A 19,744-nucleotide genomic window follows, 5' to 3' on the forward strand; every position below is an offset into this window, starting at 1 on the left:
AGTCTATGACATCTATTTAGTACTTTTTCTTCTGTTCATTACTTCCTGATATATATATATATATATATATATATATATATATATATATATATATATATATATATATATATAACAGGAAGACGTTTTTTGTTTTCTTTATATTTTCTATTCATTATTCTCTATTTTTTCTTTCTTCTTCCTTTCTTCTCTTCTTCCTTCTTCTACCATCCCTAAAAACTGTCTCAAAACAATACAGTAAGTAGTAAACAAGCTTTTAACCTTTTTTTTTTTTGACAGTCCTTAAAAAGACAATTTCAATACAATGGCCCTTCTCTCTCTCTTTTACCACATCCACCTCTGTATCTGTCTGACTATCAGTATATCTATCTATCTCTTTATCTGCCTATCTATCTATCTATCTGCTTATACATCTTCCATTGTCTCCAAAGCCTCACCCCCACAAAAAAAACAATGTTCTGTTATAAACAAAACCCCCCAAAACACCTGCTTTTATATAAATAAGCTAGATCTCTGTATTTTCACAGTTATATTTGACAAGTTCGAAAGACGAACGAAAGCGCTAATATATGTATAAAATAAATGAAAGAAGTTATTCCAAAATTCTGACGACTTTTTTTTCAATATTTACTTCTGTACATCACACCTAACACTCGACACACACACACACACACACACACACACACACACACACACACACACACACACACACACACACACACACACACATATATATATATATATATATATATATATATATATATATATATATATACATACACACGTATGAATGTGTACATGTATAAATATACCAGGGATGTGCCACCTAGGTAGGCAAGGTAGGCAGTACCCACCTTGAATAAAATAGATTGATGGCAACATTTTCCTTTTATGGCAAAATATGCACCTAATTCAATAAAATTATGAAGGCTACTCTGATTACTGTACATAAAATACAAAACATATTCTTTTGTAGATTAGGTAGACAGATTCTCCCCTGCTTTTCAATCTCAGTATTTAAGCTACACATAGTAATGCTGTAGTACATGTGCTATGTACACTCCTACAACACCGTTTTCTTTACATGCTATAGAGGTAGAAGTAAATCTGCCTTCAACTCATATGTATCTAACGTGCATGAGAGTATGTTAAAATGTTAACACCAAATGAAGCATTACCTGCTAAGAACTCAATTTAGAATGGAGAGTGAAAATGCATATTGTTTTCAAGCATAGAAAAAAATATTGAGAGTCACTTAAAATATTTCGCGCTATGTTCTGGCTCATTCAGACAAGGAATGAATCGGGACATATGGCAAAACGCAACTGTCAAACTCTTTTATATAAATAATACTTTCTACTACATGTACAAGATCTGAAATTTCGTGGGTGGGGCTAATCGATTACATCGATTCCTGTGCTTAACGGTTACTTATTTTATCGACCCCGAAAGGATGAAAGCAAAGTTCACCTCCACGGCATTTGAACTCTGAACGTAAAACCAAAAGAAATACTGCTAAGCACTTTGTCCGATGTGTTAATAGTTCTGCCCGAATGAGCATTTGCTGATCAATAGAAGTAGAAAAGCGTTGATATGAAGGGAGATGAACGCTTTCAACAAATTGAAACCCGGTTAAATGTCTCCAAAGGTTAAAGTGGTGAGTTTTACTCACATGATGCGTCAGGTGTACCACCCATCTTCATATGAACTAGAATTTGTTTACCGTTGAAACGTACCTATTTCATCAAGCTGCTGGACATCACTATAATGGTTCACATTGCGAAGATAATATTGGCAGGCCATTAAAGTACGTTCTGAAAAAAAAAAAAGTAAAGAAAAGAAATAAATAAAATCCATAATAGACCCAGTCGTGACAACTAAAGTTTTCTGATTTCTGTTTTCGGGACTGAAAAGGAAGGGGATGATCATGGCTTGTTTAGGCTCTCTTTATCAGCGGATAAATAAACGTGAAAATCGTGTAAATTTTACATCCAGGCCGTTTTACTTAGCTCTGGATCAGCCTTAATCACCAGATCCATGATCACAGGATTCCAAACCTGAAGGCTTCACCAAGCATTTCGTACGGCGTTCTAACGATTCTGGTAGTTCGCAGCCCTAGTATTGACAAATATTAACCCTTCTATACTATTCTTCATTGATTTTACTTCTGTTTCTTTAAGATTTTTTTTACGCAAATTACAAAAATTAATCAATGCTTTCTAAAAATTAAACTCTGTGTAAAAAAAATATATTATGATATGCGTATTATTATTGTTCCAAAATTTCCTTCGATTCTTCAGTGATCTTCGCTCGCATCAGAATGAAGAAATGTGTTGAGGTAAGGAAAGTTATTAAGGAGTTTAGTGAAGCATAAATTTGAAACAATTCTACTTTTCTACACCAACCACTGAAAACTATTATAATTGTACTTAAGGATTCGTTCGTTGCAATTTCGGTAATTATCGCTTAATATATAATATAACTGGAATATCTCCGGAGTTATTTCTTTTAATTGCCGAAAAAAATTGAAATAATGTTATTCATTAATGTTGCTATATTATTTCTTGCTCGTATTTTTTACACTCCCTGCAATAAGTCTGTTGGAACTAATTTCACTATGTTGTTTTTGTTGACTTTAAAATAGTCTCGATTGAGTCTTACCTTTTATAGATTTTTCTTGTTTCTGTTGGTCTATCAACAACTTTTCAGGGAGCGGTACTTGGTCGTCTATTGACGAATATCCATCTTTGTGTCTCCGGTGCTTCGTTTTGTATTTCCTAAATCAAGAAAATAAACGAAAGAAAAATATAGGTTCTGTCATCTACAATTCAGTATCACATTAGTCATGACGGCTACAACAAATTACAGTTCTAAGTTTTTTTACGAACTGCTGCTAACAAGATGCACTTCATAATGTAACATCAGGAATCTCTAACTCCTATTAGCTTTGGTAGATCTTCATTTTCCTGTCGTGTCCTTTTGCCTATAACATCAATACAGTTGAGTCGCCAAAGTATGATGTCTGATATAGCCTGTCGTTCAATACTATAGCCGCGACTAGCAAAGCCTAGCCTACGTAGCAGAGCTGAATGAAATGCGTCCATAAGTGTCTTTGGTCTTATGCTCGCACCATGAGATGCTTTTGAGCTCCCATGAGAATCCTTGTGTACCATCAAGGCGACCTTGAAGCTTCTTCATACCCCAGATTTCGGTTCCATTGAGAGGAATGCTCTCTACTCATACCCTGAAGAAGGCAGATCTTGTTGACTTTGAAATGCTTAATTACTGGATATTTTGAAGCTTGTTACAAGCACTCTAGGCATGTCCTGTGTATGTAAGGGAGTCTTTTTTTTTTACTATCAGCAACGTATGATCCAAGGTACTTAAAGCCATTAAAATCTTTTTAGTCATGTGCTATCGTTGAAGCAAATTGGCGGGTACCTTTTTGCTTCGTTGTTGGTCATGTGTATTCAATCTTTACATTGAGAAACAGATCAACTTTAGTTGCAGAATTCTCATGGGATGTTTACATCTTGCACATCATGCTTTTGATGAGTTGTGAGGGCAAGATCATCAGCATGGTCAAGATTAGAGAGATGCAGGCTCTTCTGGTGTCTTAACTGATTCTGCTGGATTGTGAGGCCTTGTCTGCGATGGGGACAAGACTTTCTCTAAACATGTAGTCCATCACACTCACAAAGAGAAAATGAGCTAGACTGACCCTATGAATGATTTCTGTTGTTGTTTGAAACTGTTTTGTTGGACCACCAGTACTTTGACTGATTTTCAAATACGACAGTGATGACTTTCTCATCTTGGATAAAGTAGTTCATGAGAATAAGTAACACAGCCGTTTTGTTGATATTTACAAATACCCTGGTAAAATGCACAAATACAACTGATGGCTTTTGCTTGGAGATTGTAAACTCGTAATTCTTCTAAAGACAAGGATCTGTGGTAGTGTTGATCTGCCTTTGCGAAAGCTGTTTTGGTTCCGTCTGAGAGAGGGATCATAGAGTTGTAGATATTTAAGGCGAGAGATTAGAGCTTGCATGCGCGTGAGCGCATGTATGTATGTATCTATTATATGTGTGTGAGTGAATATATGCATGTACATATGCATTGGTGTATGTTTATTACTGTATGTACTTATGTATGTATGTATGTATGTGTTATTATTCAATTTTATTTCAAGATTTCTTGCCAATAGAGAAAACCGGTTTCTAACCTAGATCCAGAGCTCCTTCATCTGAATTTCAACAACATCAAGAGGGTATTTTTGAATGTATGTATGTATGTATGTATGTATGTATGTATGTATGTATACGTGCAGATTTGTATGTTTTGTTTTATGTATGTCTTCTCATACATATACTCGCAAATCTAGATATGCTCACATATATCTAAATGATATACTTCTGGAAAGTTTTACAGATTTTTACAGTTCCAGTGATGACTTGGATCAGTTGTCTTTGAATCAGCTTCTTCCTTCCTGGTTTTGAGAAGCCTAATTTCTCAAGATCGGTATTTAGGCAGTGTGTTACACATCCCAGTGTCCTAATAATTATAGGTACAAACTTGAACTTGCAATCTGGTTAGAGTAACTGCAGATTTCTCAGTAGTTCAGCGTAGGTGTTCTATTTTCCACTGATCTTCAGCTGTAAGTTAACATCTGCTGGGCAGCTGATTTCCATAACTGTACCTAGTTTCTCTTCTCTATTCCAAATCATTATATCAGGTCTGTTGCGTGTACATTTTATTGAAGTTTTCTCTGAGACATTTCACCAGTACTCCTGTATGTATGTATGTATGTATGTATGTATGTATGTATGTATGTATGTATGTACGTATGTACGTATGTATGTACGTATGTATGTATGTATGTATGTATGTATGTATGTATGTGTGTTTACGTATTGCTGGCTGATGGTGTGTTGCTGTGGAAATACCCATTTATTTCTTTATCTCCCTTTATTTTACTTATTTCATTTATCATACTGATTAATTTTATTTGCTTTATCCTCCCTTATCTATTTTCACAATTCTTCTATTAAATCCCGCCTTCTCCCCTTCTATTTGATCACTCCTTTCCCTATGGTCTCTACAACGTTCACTCTTTCCTCTAAAGGTCTATCTTACAGACTCTCCGATATCTCACCTTGCGTATATATGTATGCATATATGTGGGGGCGGGGGAGGTATGCGTGCGCTTACACATGTGCGTGCGTATAAGTATTTATGTACATACATATCACTGTGTAGAGGTGTGTATGTCTGTCTAGTCACATTCATGTTTGCTCAGCGTGTGTTTATGGTTGTCTATATGTATTGGTGTCTATATGTATGTATGTAATACTGTATACTAATATATTTTGTCTTCAAATTTTGTAAATCTATACAGTTGCGTGTGCGTGCGTGTGTGAAAGGTTTATGTGTGTTTTGTATGTGTGTGTGTGTGTGTGTGTGTATGTGTGCGCGCGCGTGTGTGAAAGGTTTATGTGTGCTTTGTATGTGTGTGTGTGTGTGTGTGTGTGTGTGTGTATGTGTGTGTGTGTGTGTGTGTGTGTGTGTGTGTGTGAATGGGTCAGAGGATGAAAGTATGCTGCCTTTTATATGAATGTGTGTGTGTACGTCTGTATGCATGCATGCATGCATGTATGTATGTATGTATCTATGTGTGAATGTATCTATGTATGTATGTATCTATCTATCTATCTATATCTATATATCTATTGACACACACGCACGCACGCACGCACACACACACACACACACACACACACACACACACATACATACACACACCATATTTTAACGTGTATAAGGAACTTCCTAATTTTTGAAGCTTACAATTTGGAAAAAGGGTTTGTAAGGGATTATAATACTATCCATGTAGAAGAAACTCCCATATCTTCTTAACTTAATTTTTGACAAAAAAGGGTTCCTTACACACGTAAAGTTACGGTGTACATATATATATATATATATATATATATATATATATATATATATATATATATAACTTACTTGGAGACAGTGAGTAGCGTTCGATCATATAATAACATAAATAATACATAAATATATGCATATATCCATACATATATGTACATACCTACATCTATATGTATACATACATGCATATATGGGTACAGGATATCACAAAAAACGTTAAAAACAATGGGAAACGAAAACAGAAAACGAACTTTTTTCGAACAATGAAAAAAAACAAACAGAGAAACGAGACATGCAACATAAAGAATATTTCCCTTCTTCAGTTGTTCCCGTTGCATCTACTCCGCGTTTCGAAGCGGAGATTTTGTATATCTGCATCTTCAAATATACCTAAATTGGTTTGGTTGTATAATGATGAAGGTTGTTATGATCATTAACGATTGGCCGTAGCAAAAAGTCATGACTGATAGTTGAAATCGAAGACGATAAAAATTAAACTATTTACTACGAAACAATATGCCCTTCACTGTTATTAAACAATAATGTATTGCAAATCTAAATAAAGGATTTTTATGATTCATAACCACAAGGTTAGGTTCATGAGGTCCACGTAAATAACTTAGCTTGCGATTAGTTTGTCAAAAGATAACTCAGCTATGTTGCTTATATACATTTTTACATCTGCCATTTGGATAACTAGAAGATGAGAGATGGGTGATGCTTTTATGGGGCCAACACTTTTGGATCTGCTGTCTAAATCTGATGGAAGTGGGAGCTGCTCTGGGCGGCGCATATTCCAGTCACTGATATCTGCATTTGTTGATACGAGTCGTACATGATGTAAAATGAATATTTTTCAAAGTCGATATCGAAGTTGAACGCAGATAAAACCTTTCCATATAAGAAGATATTTACTTAACCTAAAGCTTGGAATAAAGTACTTACCATATACACCAGGCAATACATACAGCCATCACGATGAGCACGAATATTGCAGAGACGAGAAACAGCTGAAAATACAAATATATAAATTAATCGCCATATTAATTTATATGCCCACGGGCATATGGCGTAGCGGTTAAGAGCGCGGGCTACTAACCCCAAGATTCCGAGTTCGATTCCAAGCAGTGACCTGAACGATAACAATAATAATATTAATAATAATAATAATAACAACAACAACAACAACAACAACAACATCGAAAAATACCTTAGGAATGAGAACCCAGGTTCGAAATTTCCCCAAGACACCTGAAGAAAGCTGGAGGGTATATCAGCCGAAACGTTGTGTTAACAACAAACAAGATGAGGACAAATATCCGTCGAAAGTAAGTAATGTAAATAATGTAAATGTATGTATGTATGTATGTATGTATGTATGTATGTATGTATGTATAAAGTGTTATATGTATAAGAAACGCACCGACGAAACATTCTCATGCCCCAAACATCCACAAACTTACAAACACTTAGACACTGATATATGTATATATATATATATATATATATATAAGATTATTATGATTGACCGTTGACTGAACACTATTCAATTTTTTTTCTCCGTGTTTTTCTCCTTGTCTCCGTATTCTTTCTGTTGAAGAGCGTAGCTCGAAACGTCAAAGACTTTCCGTATTCCCGAGCGTCATACTAATATATACTTTTGTTATTTACACCACCTGTCCTCGTCTGTTGTTATTTTTTGTATATTCTCCCATATATATATATATATATATATAGATATGCAGGGCAGGGAATCATCAATTAGTAATAAAATTAATAATTAACAATTTCTGCCGGGTAGCTCAGTATGAAAAAAGGCAAGTGTTTTTTACTCTTCTCTATTGTTTTTTGTTCTGTGTGTATCAAAAATATCGCTATCAATCTGGAGTAATAATTTGTAGTTTTGAAATCAGTAGTTCTTTGACTGCTATTTCTGAATTCTCAGTATGTTGGAGAAGCAGGTTACTGTCAATCCCTATATATTTATGATTATGAGTATATATATATATATATATATATATATATACACGCACACACATGTATACGTACATATACTCACCCATTTCCAAACACATAACTTTTACTTGCTTGGAGTGCTATCTTTTATCTTTTACTTTTATCTTTTATCTTTTACTTTTATCTTTTATCTTTTACTTTTATCTTTTATCTTTTACTTTTATCTTTTATCTTTTACTTTTATCTTTTATCTTTTACTTTTATCTTTTATCTTTTACTTTTATCTTTTATCTTTTACTTGTTTCAGTCATAGGAGTGTGGCTCTGCATGGGCATCAGCTCGGAGGGGTTCTGGTCAAGCAAACTGATCTCAGTACTTGTTTTAAGTCTGCTACTTATACACTCGGCCTCTTTTGCCGAACTGCTACGTTACAGGGACGTAAACAAATCATCGCCATTTCTTAAACTGGAGTGATGGGGGGATAAACACATAGATACACACACACACACACACACACACACACACACACACACACACACACACACACACACACACACACACACATATACACACACACACAAAGTTACATTGAGTAGATTGCATTATGCACCTCGCTTGGATATCCACTCACCATGAAACATATGTAACCCGGATCTTATCTACTCCATTCTTTAACTCTTGTGTGTGTGTGTGTGTGTGTGTGTGTGTGTGTGTGTGTGTGTGTGTAGGTTATGAGAGTTAATGGTGTCAAGAAGACCCAAAGGTGTCAAGTAATGCTGAGTAAGTGCTATGGACAGACTATAGTTAAGCTCCAGGTTCGGTGATTATGTGAATGAGGAGTCCAATGTAGGTCATATATCAGCATGCGTATATATAAAATTTTTTTAACAGAATGAGATAAAAATCCAAGGCTGTGAAAGATTTCAGAACATTTATAAATAGGTCTTACAGCTGTTTCCGGGATATTTTATATATAAGTTCCAATAGTATTTAAAATTGGTCATTCCAAGCATAGAGTTTCAATAACACCGTTTACAAACTCTGTGCTTGGAATGACCAATTTTAAATACTACTGGAACTTACTCACAAGGTACAGGAATCTTATATGTATGCCATTCTACCTAAATAATGGAACTGCAGATACAATATCCCTGCATATCTCACGTCTATTTTCATTCCGCCACTTCACTTTCTATTTCATATCTTATCTAGAATAACTATTGCTTAACCATTTTCTCACTCGGTCTCCGATGAAGGGATATATAAAATATCCCGGAAACAGCTGTAAGACCTTCTATTTATAAATGTTCTGAAATCTTTCACAGCCTTGGATTTTTATCTCATTCTGTTAAAATTTATAAATATATATATATAATAATGTATTATTACCATTATTAAATATAATGATAATAATAAAGTGGCCAGCAAGCTTAACCTAAATAGGCACAATATATACAAATAAATAACGGTACCGAAATACCAGCTTGCTAGAAATAGGATTCAACACTCCAAAGCCACAAAGCCATATATATATATATATATATATACTGTTTTTAACAATTTCACCTTAATATCAGAGAATGTGTGACAATCAGTATGTAACACTACAAAGTTCATACAAAGCTTTATACTTTAAATATATTTTATCATCAAAGAATGTATATATGCATTTTAATACTCAGACTGTTTTTTAACATTTTTTATTATTCTCAAAGACTTTTGATAATCTTTTTCTAAAAAAGTGAAACCGGTTAAGTAAATAAATATTTTTAAAAAATAAGTGCATTTTCAAACCTTCTTTCATATATATATATATATATATATATATATATATATATATATATATATATATGATATATATAAATGATATATATATATATATATATATATACGAGGGTGAGTCATAAAATAATGCAATTTTGTTTAGGACAGGTATAATTACCAACAGAGGAACATGTATCATACATCAAAATGAAGCTGGTCCTCTGTGGATCACATCCCTACTTCCCAACATAGTCACCGTTTCTCTCAGTAGCAATGTTCCACCTTCGAATGAGAGCATGTATCCCTGCCTCGTAAAATTTTGTTGACTTTTCTTTGAGCCACTTCTTCACTACCTCCACACTCACCAGATTTAGCGCCTTCAAACTATTATCTCTTCGGTGCCACGAAAGAGGGTTCGAGGGGCAAACATTACTCCAGTGACGAGGAAGTGAAAACTGTAGTGAAGAAGTGGCTCAAAGAAAAGTCAACATAATTTTACGGGGCAGGGATACATGCTCTCATTCGAAGGTGGAACATTGCTATTGAGAGAAACGGTGACTATGTTGAGAAATAGGGATGTGATCCACAGAGGACCAGCCTCATTTTGATGTATGATAGATGTTCCTGTGTTGGTAAGTATACCTGTCCTAAACAAAATGGCATTACTTTTTGACTCACCCTCGTATAATATATATATATATATATATATATATATATATGTAGATATAGATATAGATAGATAGATAGATAAATAGATAGATAGATAGATAAATAGATAGATAGATAAATAGATAGATAGATAGATAGATAGATAGATAGATAGATAGATAGATAGATAGATAGATTCTCAGTATGGAAGACAGTAGTACTCAAATGATTCAAACTTAGACTCCGATGTCTTTACAGGGGATCAATTCCATTGGGTAAAGAATGGTTATAAGAGGGGTCAAGTTGGGCCGATATGGAGGCAATTATGCGGATAAACAAATCAGATATATTAAATATAACAGTTTGGGTATAAATACAAAATATGTATATATCTATGCATGCAAAACGAAAGAAAGCAAAAAGTGGGGACTAAGCTATGATCTCGTCCTGACTTTACCCCATATAATTTGCTTTGTTGACTCATTGAGCCTTTCTTTCTTCAGACTTTTAGCTTTGTTTTCGTTGCCATCAAACCCTTCAATAATTTTGAACTTAATGTCTAAAGTATAAGCAAAAGACTTTCTTCTCTATTCTTTCTGCAGTGGATCTTAATTCTATTCTGATGTAGTTTTGCATGCTGATAGCAACCAACATAGGTGCACAATTGAACTTAATCCGAAAATACGTTGTCGCAAGCGAGCTTTTTAACCATCCCTTCACCGAAAAGAAACTCATAAGCTATAACACCGGCGTGATTTAGGAATGAATATGCTGTGTAAAAAAGATGGAAGTCCAATAATCTTTGATATGGAGGACCTATTAATAATTTAGTTACGATATTGTAACCAGAAGAAAATTGCAGTTGACGCTAATATTATGACTGAAATCATAGATTATTTTTCTCAACAGGAACAGAAAATCTGAAATTAACAGAAACTGAGAGTGAAGCTGTTAAATATTATAGAAAGTAATTAGAGTACGTAATAATTATACTCATTCGTACTCTCGCATTAAATATGTAAATTATCATATTCTTAAAACTTTTAATGAATAAAATTATTACAAAGTTTGTGTGTGTGTCTGTATGTGTTTTGATATTATGATCTTACAAGTTGCCTCCCTTAAATTAAATATTAAGATTAAATTCTGCAAAGTCGAAACACTTTTCCTTGTTTCTGTCATTTCATTGCGGCCATGCTAGAGCACCACCTTAAAGGGTTTTTAGTCGAAGAAATCGACCCCAGGACTTATTGTTTGAAAGACTAGTACTTATTCTATCGGTCTTTTTTGCTGAACCGCTAATGTTGCGGGAACATAAACACACCAGCATCGGTTGTCAAGCAATGGCACGAGTGGACGGACATACACACACACACACACACACACACACACACACACACACGTATATATATATATATATATATACAACGGATTTCTTTCAGTTTCCGCCAACCAAATCCACGCACAAGGCTCTGGTCGGCCCGAGGCTATACGTGTACATAAATAAACGTCGTCGTCGTCGTCGTCGTCGTCGTCGTCGTCGTCGTCGTCGTCGTCGTCGTCGTCGTCATCATCATCATCATCATTTAACGTCCGTTGTCCATGCCAGCATGGGTTGGATGGTTTGACTGGGATGGCACGCTGGACGGCTGCGCTAGGGTCCAGTCTGATTTGGCATGGTTTTCTACGGGTGAATGCCCTTCCTAATGCCAACCACTCCGAAAGTGTAATGGATACTCTTACGTGCCACCGGCACGGGTGCCATTTGCGTGACACTGGTATCTGTCACAACTTCAATTTTGCTCGGCTTGATGGGTCTTCTTCTCAAGCACGACATAATGCCAAAGGTCTTGGTCATTGCCTCCTTGAGGCCCAACACTCGAAAGGAGCTCGGCCACCTTGCCTCCATGAGGCCCAAAGCTTGAAAGGAACTCAGCCACCTCGCCTCCGTGAGGCCTGTTCGAAAGGAACTCAACCACCTCGCCTCCGTGAGGCCCAACACCCGAAAGGAACTTAGCCACTTTGCCTCCGTCAGGTCCAACGCTCGAAAGTTACCCAGCCACTTTGCCTCCATGAGACCCGACGTTTAAAGGTTGATCTTTTACGTGCCGACACCACAGGTGCACTTGATTTGACGGGTCCTCTTAAGCAGAACACATCGCCAAAGGTCTCGGTCACTAGTCATCGCTTCTGTGAGGTTCAAAGTCATGCTTCACCACCTCGCTCCATTTCTTCCTGGGTCTACCTCTACCACAGGTTCCCTCCACAGTTAGAGATCGGCACTTCTTTACACAACTGTGCTCGTCCATACGCATCACATGACCATACCAACGCAGTCGTCTCTCTTGAACTCTACATCTGATTCCTCTTATGCCTAATTTTTTCTCTCAAGATGCTTACACTCTGTTGAACATGCACACTGACATTGTACATCCAGCGAAGCATACTGGCTTCATTTCTTTCAAGCCTACGCATTTCGTCAGCTCTGAAAGCCCATGTTTTACTGCCATGCAGCTGTTTTGATAATGCATAACACTACATATAGTAAATCTGCTGAATTACGTGATCTTGTATTCTTCCAGGACGCCAAACAAAATTTCTTGAAGTGTCCGCATGTATTAAAAACTTTGATTCTTGTATTTGAATTGTCATCATATTTTTTTAAACGTTGATTAGTAAAACGTGTATCTCTGAATTGTGTAATCAGTAATGTTTATGTTCCGTTCGAACATAATTTAACAATATTCACGGTTATCAAATTTATTCTCATTCATTCACTTATTCAGTTACCAAATATAGTTTTTGTCTACTATCGATTGGGTCATCCCATAAATAAAGCGTTTTTTTTAATACATCTTTTATTTTTCAAAATTATGATAAAATTCTTTTTTAATCTAAAATATACTCTCCTTCATTTTCTACAATGCTCTTCCATCTATCTGGTAGATTTGCAAGACCGTTCCAAAATTCATTTGTTCGTGACGAAAAATACTCCTCTCGTACTGTTCTGACCTCTTCTACAGAATACATATTTTTTTTCCTTCCAAATAATTTTGAAGGCTGCGGAATAAATGATAATCAGATGGGGCAATGTCCAGCAAATATTGTGGGTGGGGCATTGTTTCCCATTCAAACTGCTCCAGCCTTTGGAATATCATCCTCGCTGTATGTGGCTGAGCATTATCCTAATGGAAGAGCACCTTTCGTCTTGAAACCAAAGATGGTTGTTTTTCTTCTAGCGTAGGTGTTGATGAATGGTTGAATGACCAAATCCAAGCTTTTCTGCTAGTTCCTCAACAGTTAAGATGGGATTTTGTTCTATCAGGGTTTGCAGGATGCCCTCGTCGAGCTCTACAGATCTTCCAGGACGAAGTTCGTCTAGTAGGCTGTAGTTGCAAGGCTGGAATTTCTGGAACCACTGTTGACACTGGCTTAGGCTTATTGTCCAATCTCCATATACTGCATTAATATTCCTCGCACTTTCCGCTGCGCTGTTGCCTTTATTGAACTCATAAAGCAAAATATGCCAAATGTGTTCCTTTGTCACTTCCATTATTGCTTTGAAAAAATAACTGTTAAAATCGAACTGCACTCTTTAAAACTTGCACTAAGAATAGGGACATGGTAAAATTACTACTTGCTTTAATAGCCAGATGACGCAGGTAGTTTATCCCGTCCCTCTCCGACTTTTAGTTCATGCAATTGAAAAACCTGCATTGAAAAATTTTTCGTCAAATTAATCGACCCAGTACTTATTCTATCGGTCTTTTTTGCCGAACCGCTAGTTCACGGCGACTTAAACACGCCAACATCAGTTAAGCGTTTGTAGGGGAATAAAACATATACACACACACATATATATACACGACAGGCTTCTTTCAGTTTCCCTCTATCAAATCCACTCACAAGATTTTGGTCAGCCCAAGACTATAGCAGAAAACACTTGCCTAAGGTGCCACGCAGTGAGACTGAACCCAGAACCATGTGGCTAGGAAGCAAGCTTTTTACCATATACCCACGCCTTTTGGGTAGTTTCGAGACATTCAACTTGTCTATATTTATCAATGATTGAAATATTTTACTTTGCTCTCCGCCGTACACGAGCATGTTTGCTCTCGGTATCTTGGCTTTGTTTCCTGAGATGATCTCTGCATCAGTAATGTATGCATGCTTGTGCGGACATAAGTTTTTGCTCCTGCATGACCACTTATATTAGCTAGCTTAGCTGAGTTACTTGTATTAATATTTTGCTTGTTCGTTGTATAACTATTAATTAGTTTTGAAATATTTTAGTGAAATATCTTGTATTAAGGCATAAGAAATATTTCGTTATTTTAGATTAAAGTTTAACAAGATGTGGATATTAAAGCAGATAATTTCCAATGACTAATCCCGTTAGTGGGTCACAAAGGATTAGTAGAGTATTTAATATTACCTTTATGACCGTTTGCCGTTAATACGTTATTATTGTAAAGAGCAGTTCTATGAAGAATATTGTTTTATTTGATAGATAATTCTTTTTGCTTGAGTTTTGAAGTCTATGGGTGGGTGACTGGAATTTTTATTCTTGAGTATTTTACTTGGTTTCCTACATGTCATGCTTATCTGCATTTAAGTTGATAAAAACACCAAAGGATTAGCCGAGCTCAAGTTTATAAATATAGTTATTTTAAGGCTAAAATTATTGAACGTGCTAATTATGTCTTTTCTAAGTTCGTGAAGTATGCGGTGGTTGCTTGTTGTGACAGTGCCAACCCATCATCTCTACAGAGCTTTATCTGTAATCGTGAAACTATTCTTAAGTGTTTCCCAGATAAACAGGCCATGATCACCACATATCTCTGCGTTGTCAAACAAACATACTGACATCAAACGAACAAAATCCACCCCGGACAAAATCCTTCCGGATAAAATCCCTACCACCACCGGACAAAATCTCCCCGGCAGTCAATACCTCCGGGATATTGTTCTTTCTGCTGTTCCAACGCATTTGTCCTCTACTTTAAACGCTAGATCTTTCGATGTTTACTAAGCATACATTCGTAAAATATTTACAGTTGATCTACTCAACATTGAGGCTGTATCAGGACTTCAGCTTCTTTACACACTGCCAGTAAATGCAATCGAATATGACACTCATGTTACTTAAAGCATTTTCCACATGCAGCTCAGAATGATTTCTTGTCTCTGAACGATGTAGTCACTCTCACTAAACCGGCCAAACAAAAATAAATGAATAAATAAATAAATAAATAAAAACAGGTAAAAAATGGTGAATGTAATCGAGCTAATATTCTGGCGTGGATAAATGGATAAATGCATGTTAACGCATATAAATTTACTTACAGTTTGTCTACATACACACGATGCCTCAGTACATTAGTTTACATGCATACATGCAAACATGTATATATACATATACATATATATTCGTGTGTGTGTGTGTGTGTGTGTGTGTGTGTGTGTGTGTGTGTGTGTGTGTGTGTGTGTGCGAGCGTGTGTGTGTATATATATGTGTGCATATGTGCGTGTGCATGTGTGTGTGTGTGTGTGTGTGTGTGTGTGCGTGTGTGTATATAAGCATACTGTAAGCATTAAACTTGCAAAAGCTAATAAAGTCAACCATTCATTGAATTGTTCGCACCGGAACTCAGAGTTCTGAATGTAAGTGTTTCATAACTGTATCATTTAATAAATTTAGCCCACTGTTTCCAACGATATTGAGGTTTAATTCTTTCGTTGTTATACGTGATTGATATATATATATATATATATATATTTATTGGCTAAACTGGCAATATGACCATCCCCAAGTACAACAACATTATATATATATATATATATATATATATATATATATATATATATATATATATATATATATATATATATATATATATATGGTTGGTAGTGCTGCTTTCGCGAATTCCCATGACACTCTGTCGCCATCCAATTCCATTATTATGAATTTGAATTAGGAACTTGAGTCATAGTGAATCTTTCATTAGCTGATTACACAGCCATGGACCCCTATGGCTGCATTCCATTGACTCTCTCCATGGAGTTTTGTGATCCTGACGGTTGATCTTCAAGGAGTCCGCCACTTGGAATCAACATAAGAAGCCCTGATAGCTCAGTTGAGCTTTTCTGCTATCTCTTCACAGTCCCATGTTTCGCCGTAGTAACAAAGCTAAAGTACGCAGAGTAAAGCCGCTGGAAACAGATTGACCCTGGACCCTGCTGTGTATGCGCATTAAGTTTTAACGTTCTAGCTCACTTCCGCAGGTATCACCGTGACAACTTTCTCTGTCATGGTCAATGTGACGATCACACGCTACACACCTTCCTTCCAAGCACTGCTGTAAACAGTGGTAGTGAACTAGAACATTAAAACTTAGTGCGCATGCATAGTAGGGTCCAAGGTCAATCTTTGCCAAGCGGCTTTGCTCTGCGTGCTTTAGCTTCGTTACTATGGCAACAGTCCAGATACTTATTGATCAGACTTCGTATATACATATAATCTTTAGTTAATGCACACACACACACACACACACACACACACACACACACACACACACACACACACACACACACACACACACACACACTAACAAACATACATACACGCATACACATAGTCGTTCCGAAGGTTCTCTACCATTACTATAAAGCGAGATCAGTTGAATTCAGGTGAGTTTGTTAACGTGCGTTGCGTCCCCGCTTTCTCTATCCACCCCTCTTCCCCATCTTCTCACCACAGACGTCTGCTTTTCCCACTGCGTTCAGTAAATCTCGACGCCAGCCTCTTCTCTCTACCGTTAATTGCTGCAGGTTTAGATTCCAGGTTAGCTTGTCTATTGCTCTTCTGATCATATTCCCAGCCTGTCGGACCACTCCAAAGGCAATTGATCTACGTATGACGGGACAACTGAGGAAGATTATCAATGTAATATGCTGTTATAAAAGTAATTAATATTTTCTCATCTTTTGATTGTGATATTTTTCAAATGCACTCACATAGCAACGTACGTATTTGATGATGATGGTGACGATGATAATGATGCTGAAGATGGTGGTGGTGATAGTGGTGGTGATGATGATGACGACGACGACGACGACGACGACGACGACGACGACGACGACGACGACGACGACGACGACAATGATGATGTGCAGGAGGAGGAGAATTATGATGACATTTCATCTTTGATCACATCGTTTTTATTCACATTTCTTAATTACATTTTTATATTTTCTAATTAATGGAGGCGCAATGGCCCAGTGGTTAGGGCAGCGGACTCGCGGTCATAGGATCGCGGTTTCGATTCCCAGACCGGGCGTTGTGAGTGTTTATTGAGCGAAAACACCTAAAGCTCCACGAGGCTCCGGCAGGGGATGGTGGCGAACCCTGCTGTACTCTTTCACCACAACTTTCTCTCACTCTTAATTCCTGTTTCTGTTGTGCCTGTAATTCAAAGGGTCAGCTTTGTCACACTGTGTCACGCTGAATATCCCAGAGAACTACGTTAAGGGTACACGTGTCTGTGGAGTGCTCAGCCACTTTCATGCTTATTTCACGAGCAGGCTGTTCCGTTGATCGGATCAACTGGAACCCGCGTCGTCGTAAGCGACGGAGTGCCAACTTCTCTAATTAATGAATCTATTGTTCATTTGCATCAAGCCTACAGTCGTGCACGTGTGTGTGAAGGAAGGCAGTATAAGCACAAATTTAGAACAGAAAATGAACTACGCCTTCCCCTTTCCTGTGACAGAACGCGAAAAGCATAGCTATTGCCAGGGCGACATTGTTATCCAGTACATTCCTGAGCACATGTCACATTTCTTGGTCTAAATTATATCATTCTATAAAGGTTTTCTAAGTATAACTCACACACCTACCTCGACAAGGAATCTCACTTGTTTCATAGATGATAGGTAAGTCATTCAGACCCTAGCAGATAGGAATTTTAATGCTTTCTTAGGTATATATCATATTTTTATTTGCTGCTTATGATGAGCATTAACTAAAAAATACAAACAATTGTAAATTAAGCAGTTAGATTTTTAAATATAATAATGGACATAATAAGGACCATTTTTGAAGAGAAAAATGAACCGTGAAAAGCAAAGCGGTTATTCAGGTAATAACAGACACCGGGTTCCTGTTTCAACAGCACATTTCCCCCTCCAAATAAGCGTTTATAATGTATTATATACTTTACATTTAAATTTTCCATTTTAATTTATATGTGTGTGTACACACACACATACACATATATATATATATACCCACGCATATAGAGGTAGACAGATAGGTTTTCTCCCCCCCACTTTTTTTTTTAATTCAGAGGTAATTTTGACCGGTCTTCTTTTTGGTAGCCAGATTCTGAAGGCAAGCATCTTTGATTCATCCTCTTCTAAATCATAAAAGGGTCTTACAGATTTTTATTGTCTTAGATATCATGATCATTTGTAACGTATAAATTAAGGGGTTGCGTTCTCGCCCCAAGAACCCAAGTTCAGTCATACTTTGCTCCAGGCGGGTCGGTACGTATCTTGTTGCTTCAATAATAATAGTCATGAAGCTAAAAGTTTATCTTAGGTACTGTATTTACTGACTCCTCCTTATCAATGGTCCATAGGCATTTTTTTTTTCTTGTATTTTCCTAATCATAAAGGTATCCGAAGGGAGCTGATTCCCGCAACAAAGCTTTTTTTCTTGTAATCCCACACAGCTATATCTAATCGGTTGTATTGGGTCAAACATCAGCAAATGTGTGTGTAAGTTTCGGGCAAGATATTTTGAGGAGGACTGATCGTTGCTCATGAGTGCTGCCCACCAATGTTTATGCGAAAAAGCCGCCAATTTGTGGCAGTATAATTTTGTCTTTGCAGGCGTTACAGGTAGCGTGCAAAGAACTGGAACAAATACTGCAAATCATCATTATCATCACCATCATCATCATCATCATCATCACCATCATGATCATCCTCCTCCTCCTCATCATCATCATCCTCGTCATCATCATCATCATCATGACCATCATCATCACCATCATCATCATCATCATCATCATCACCATCATCATCCTCCTCATGCTCCTCCTCATCATTATCATCCTCGTCATCATCATCATCATCATCATCATCATCATCAGCATCATCATCTGTTACTATTATCATATTAATATGATCCCTTTAAATGGTCACGATGACCATGAATGCGGCGACGGCGTTTTTTTGCTCAATATACTCTTTTACTCTTTTACTTGTTTCAGTCATTTTACTGTGGCCATGCTGGAGCACCGCCTTTAGTCGAGCAAATCGACCCCCAGGACTTATTCTTTGTAAGCCTAGTACTTATTCTATCGGTCTCTTTTGCCGAACCGCTAAGTTACGGGGACGTAAACACACCACCATCGGTTGT

General features: G+C 36.7%; 1 protein-coding gene across 1 annotated transcript in view; it reads right to left on the minus strand.

Annotated features, from left to right (window-relative positions):
• LOC106881759 (slowpoke-binding protein) overlaps positions 1-19,744 on the minus strand; it is a 37,570-nt gene that overhangs the window by 13,734 nt on the left and 4,092 nt on the right. The window contains exons 2-4 of the mRNA XM_052967032.2: positions 6,895-6,959; positions 2,659-2,774; positions 1,734-1,811 (exon numbers count right to left, since the gene is read on the minus strand). Coding sequence (XP_052822992.2) covers positions 1,734-1,811; positions 2,659-2,774; positions 6,895-6,959 — 259 coding nt within the window. The remainder of the gene's footprint in view (positions 1-1,733; positions 1,812-2,658; positions 2,775-6,894; positions 6,960-19,744) is intronic.

This window comes from Octopus bimaculoides, chromosome 4 (assembly GCF_046866305.1).
Source record: "Octopus bimaculoides isolate indiv1 chromosome 4, ASM4686630v1, whole genome shotgun sequence".
In the NCBI taxonomy this organism is placed as follows: domain Eukaryota; kingdom Metazoa; phylum Mollusca; class Cephalopoda; order Octopoda; family Octopodidae; genus Octopus; species Octopus bimaculoides.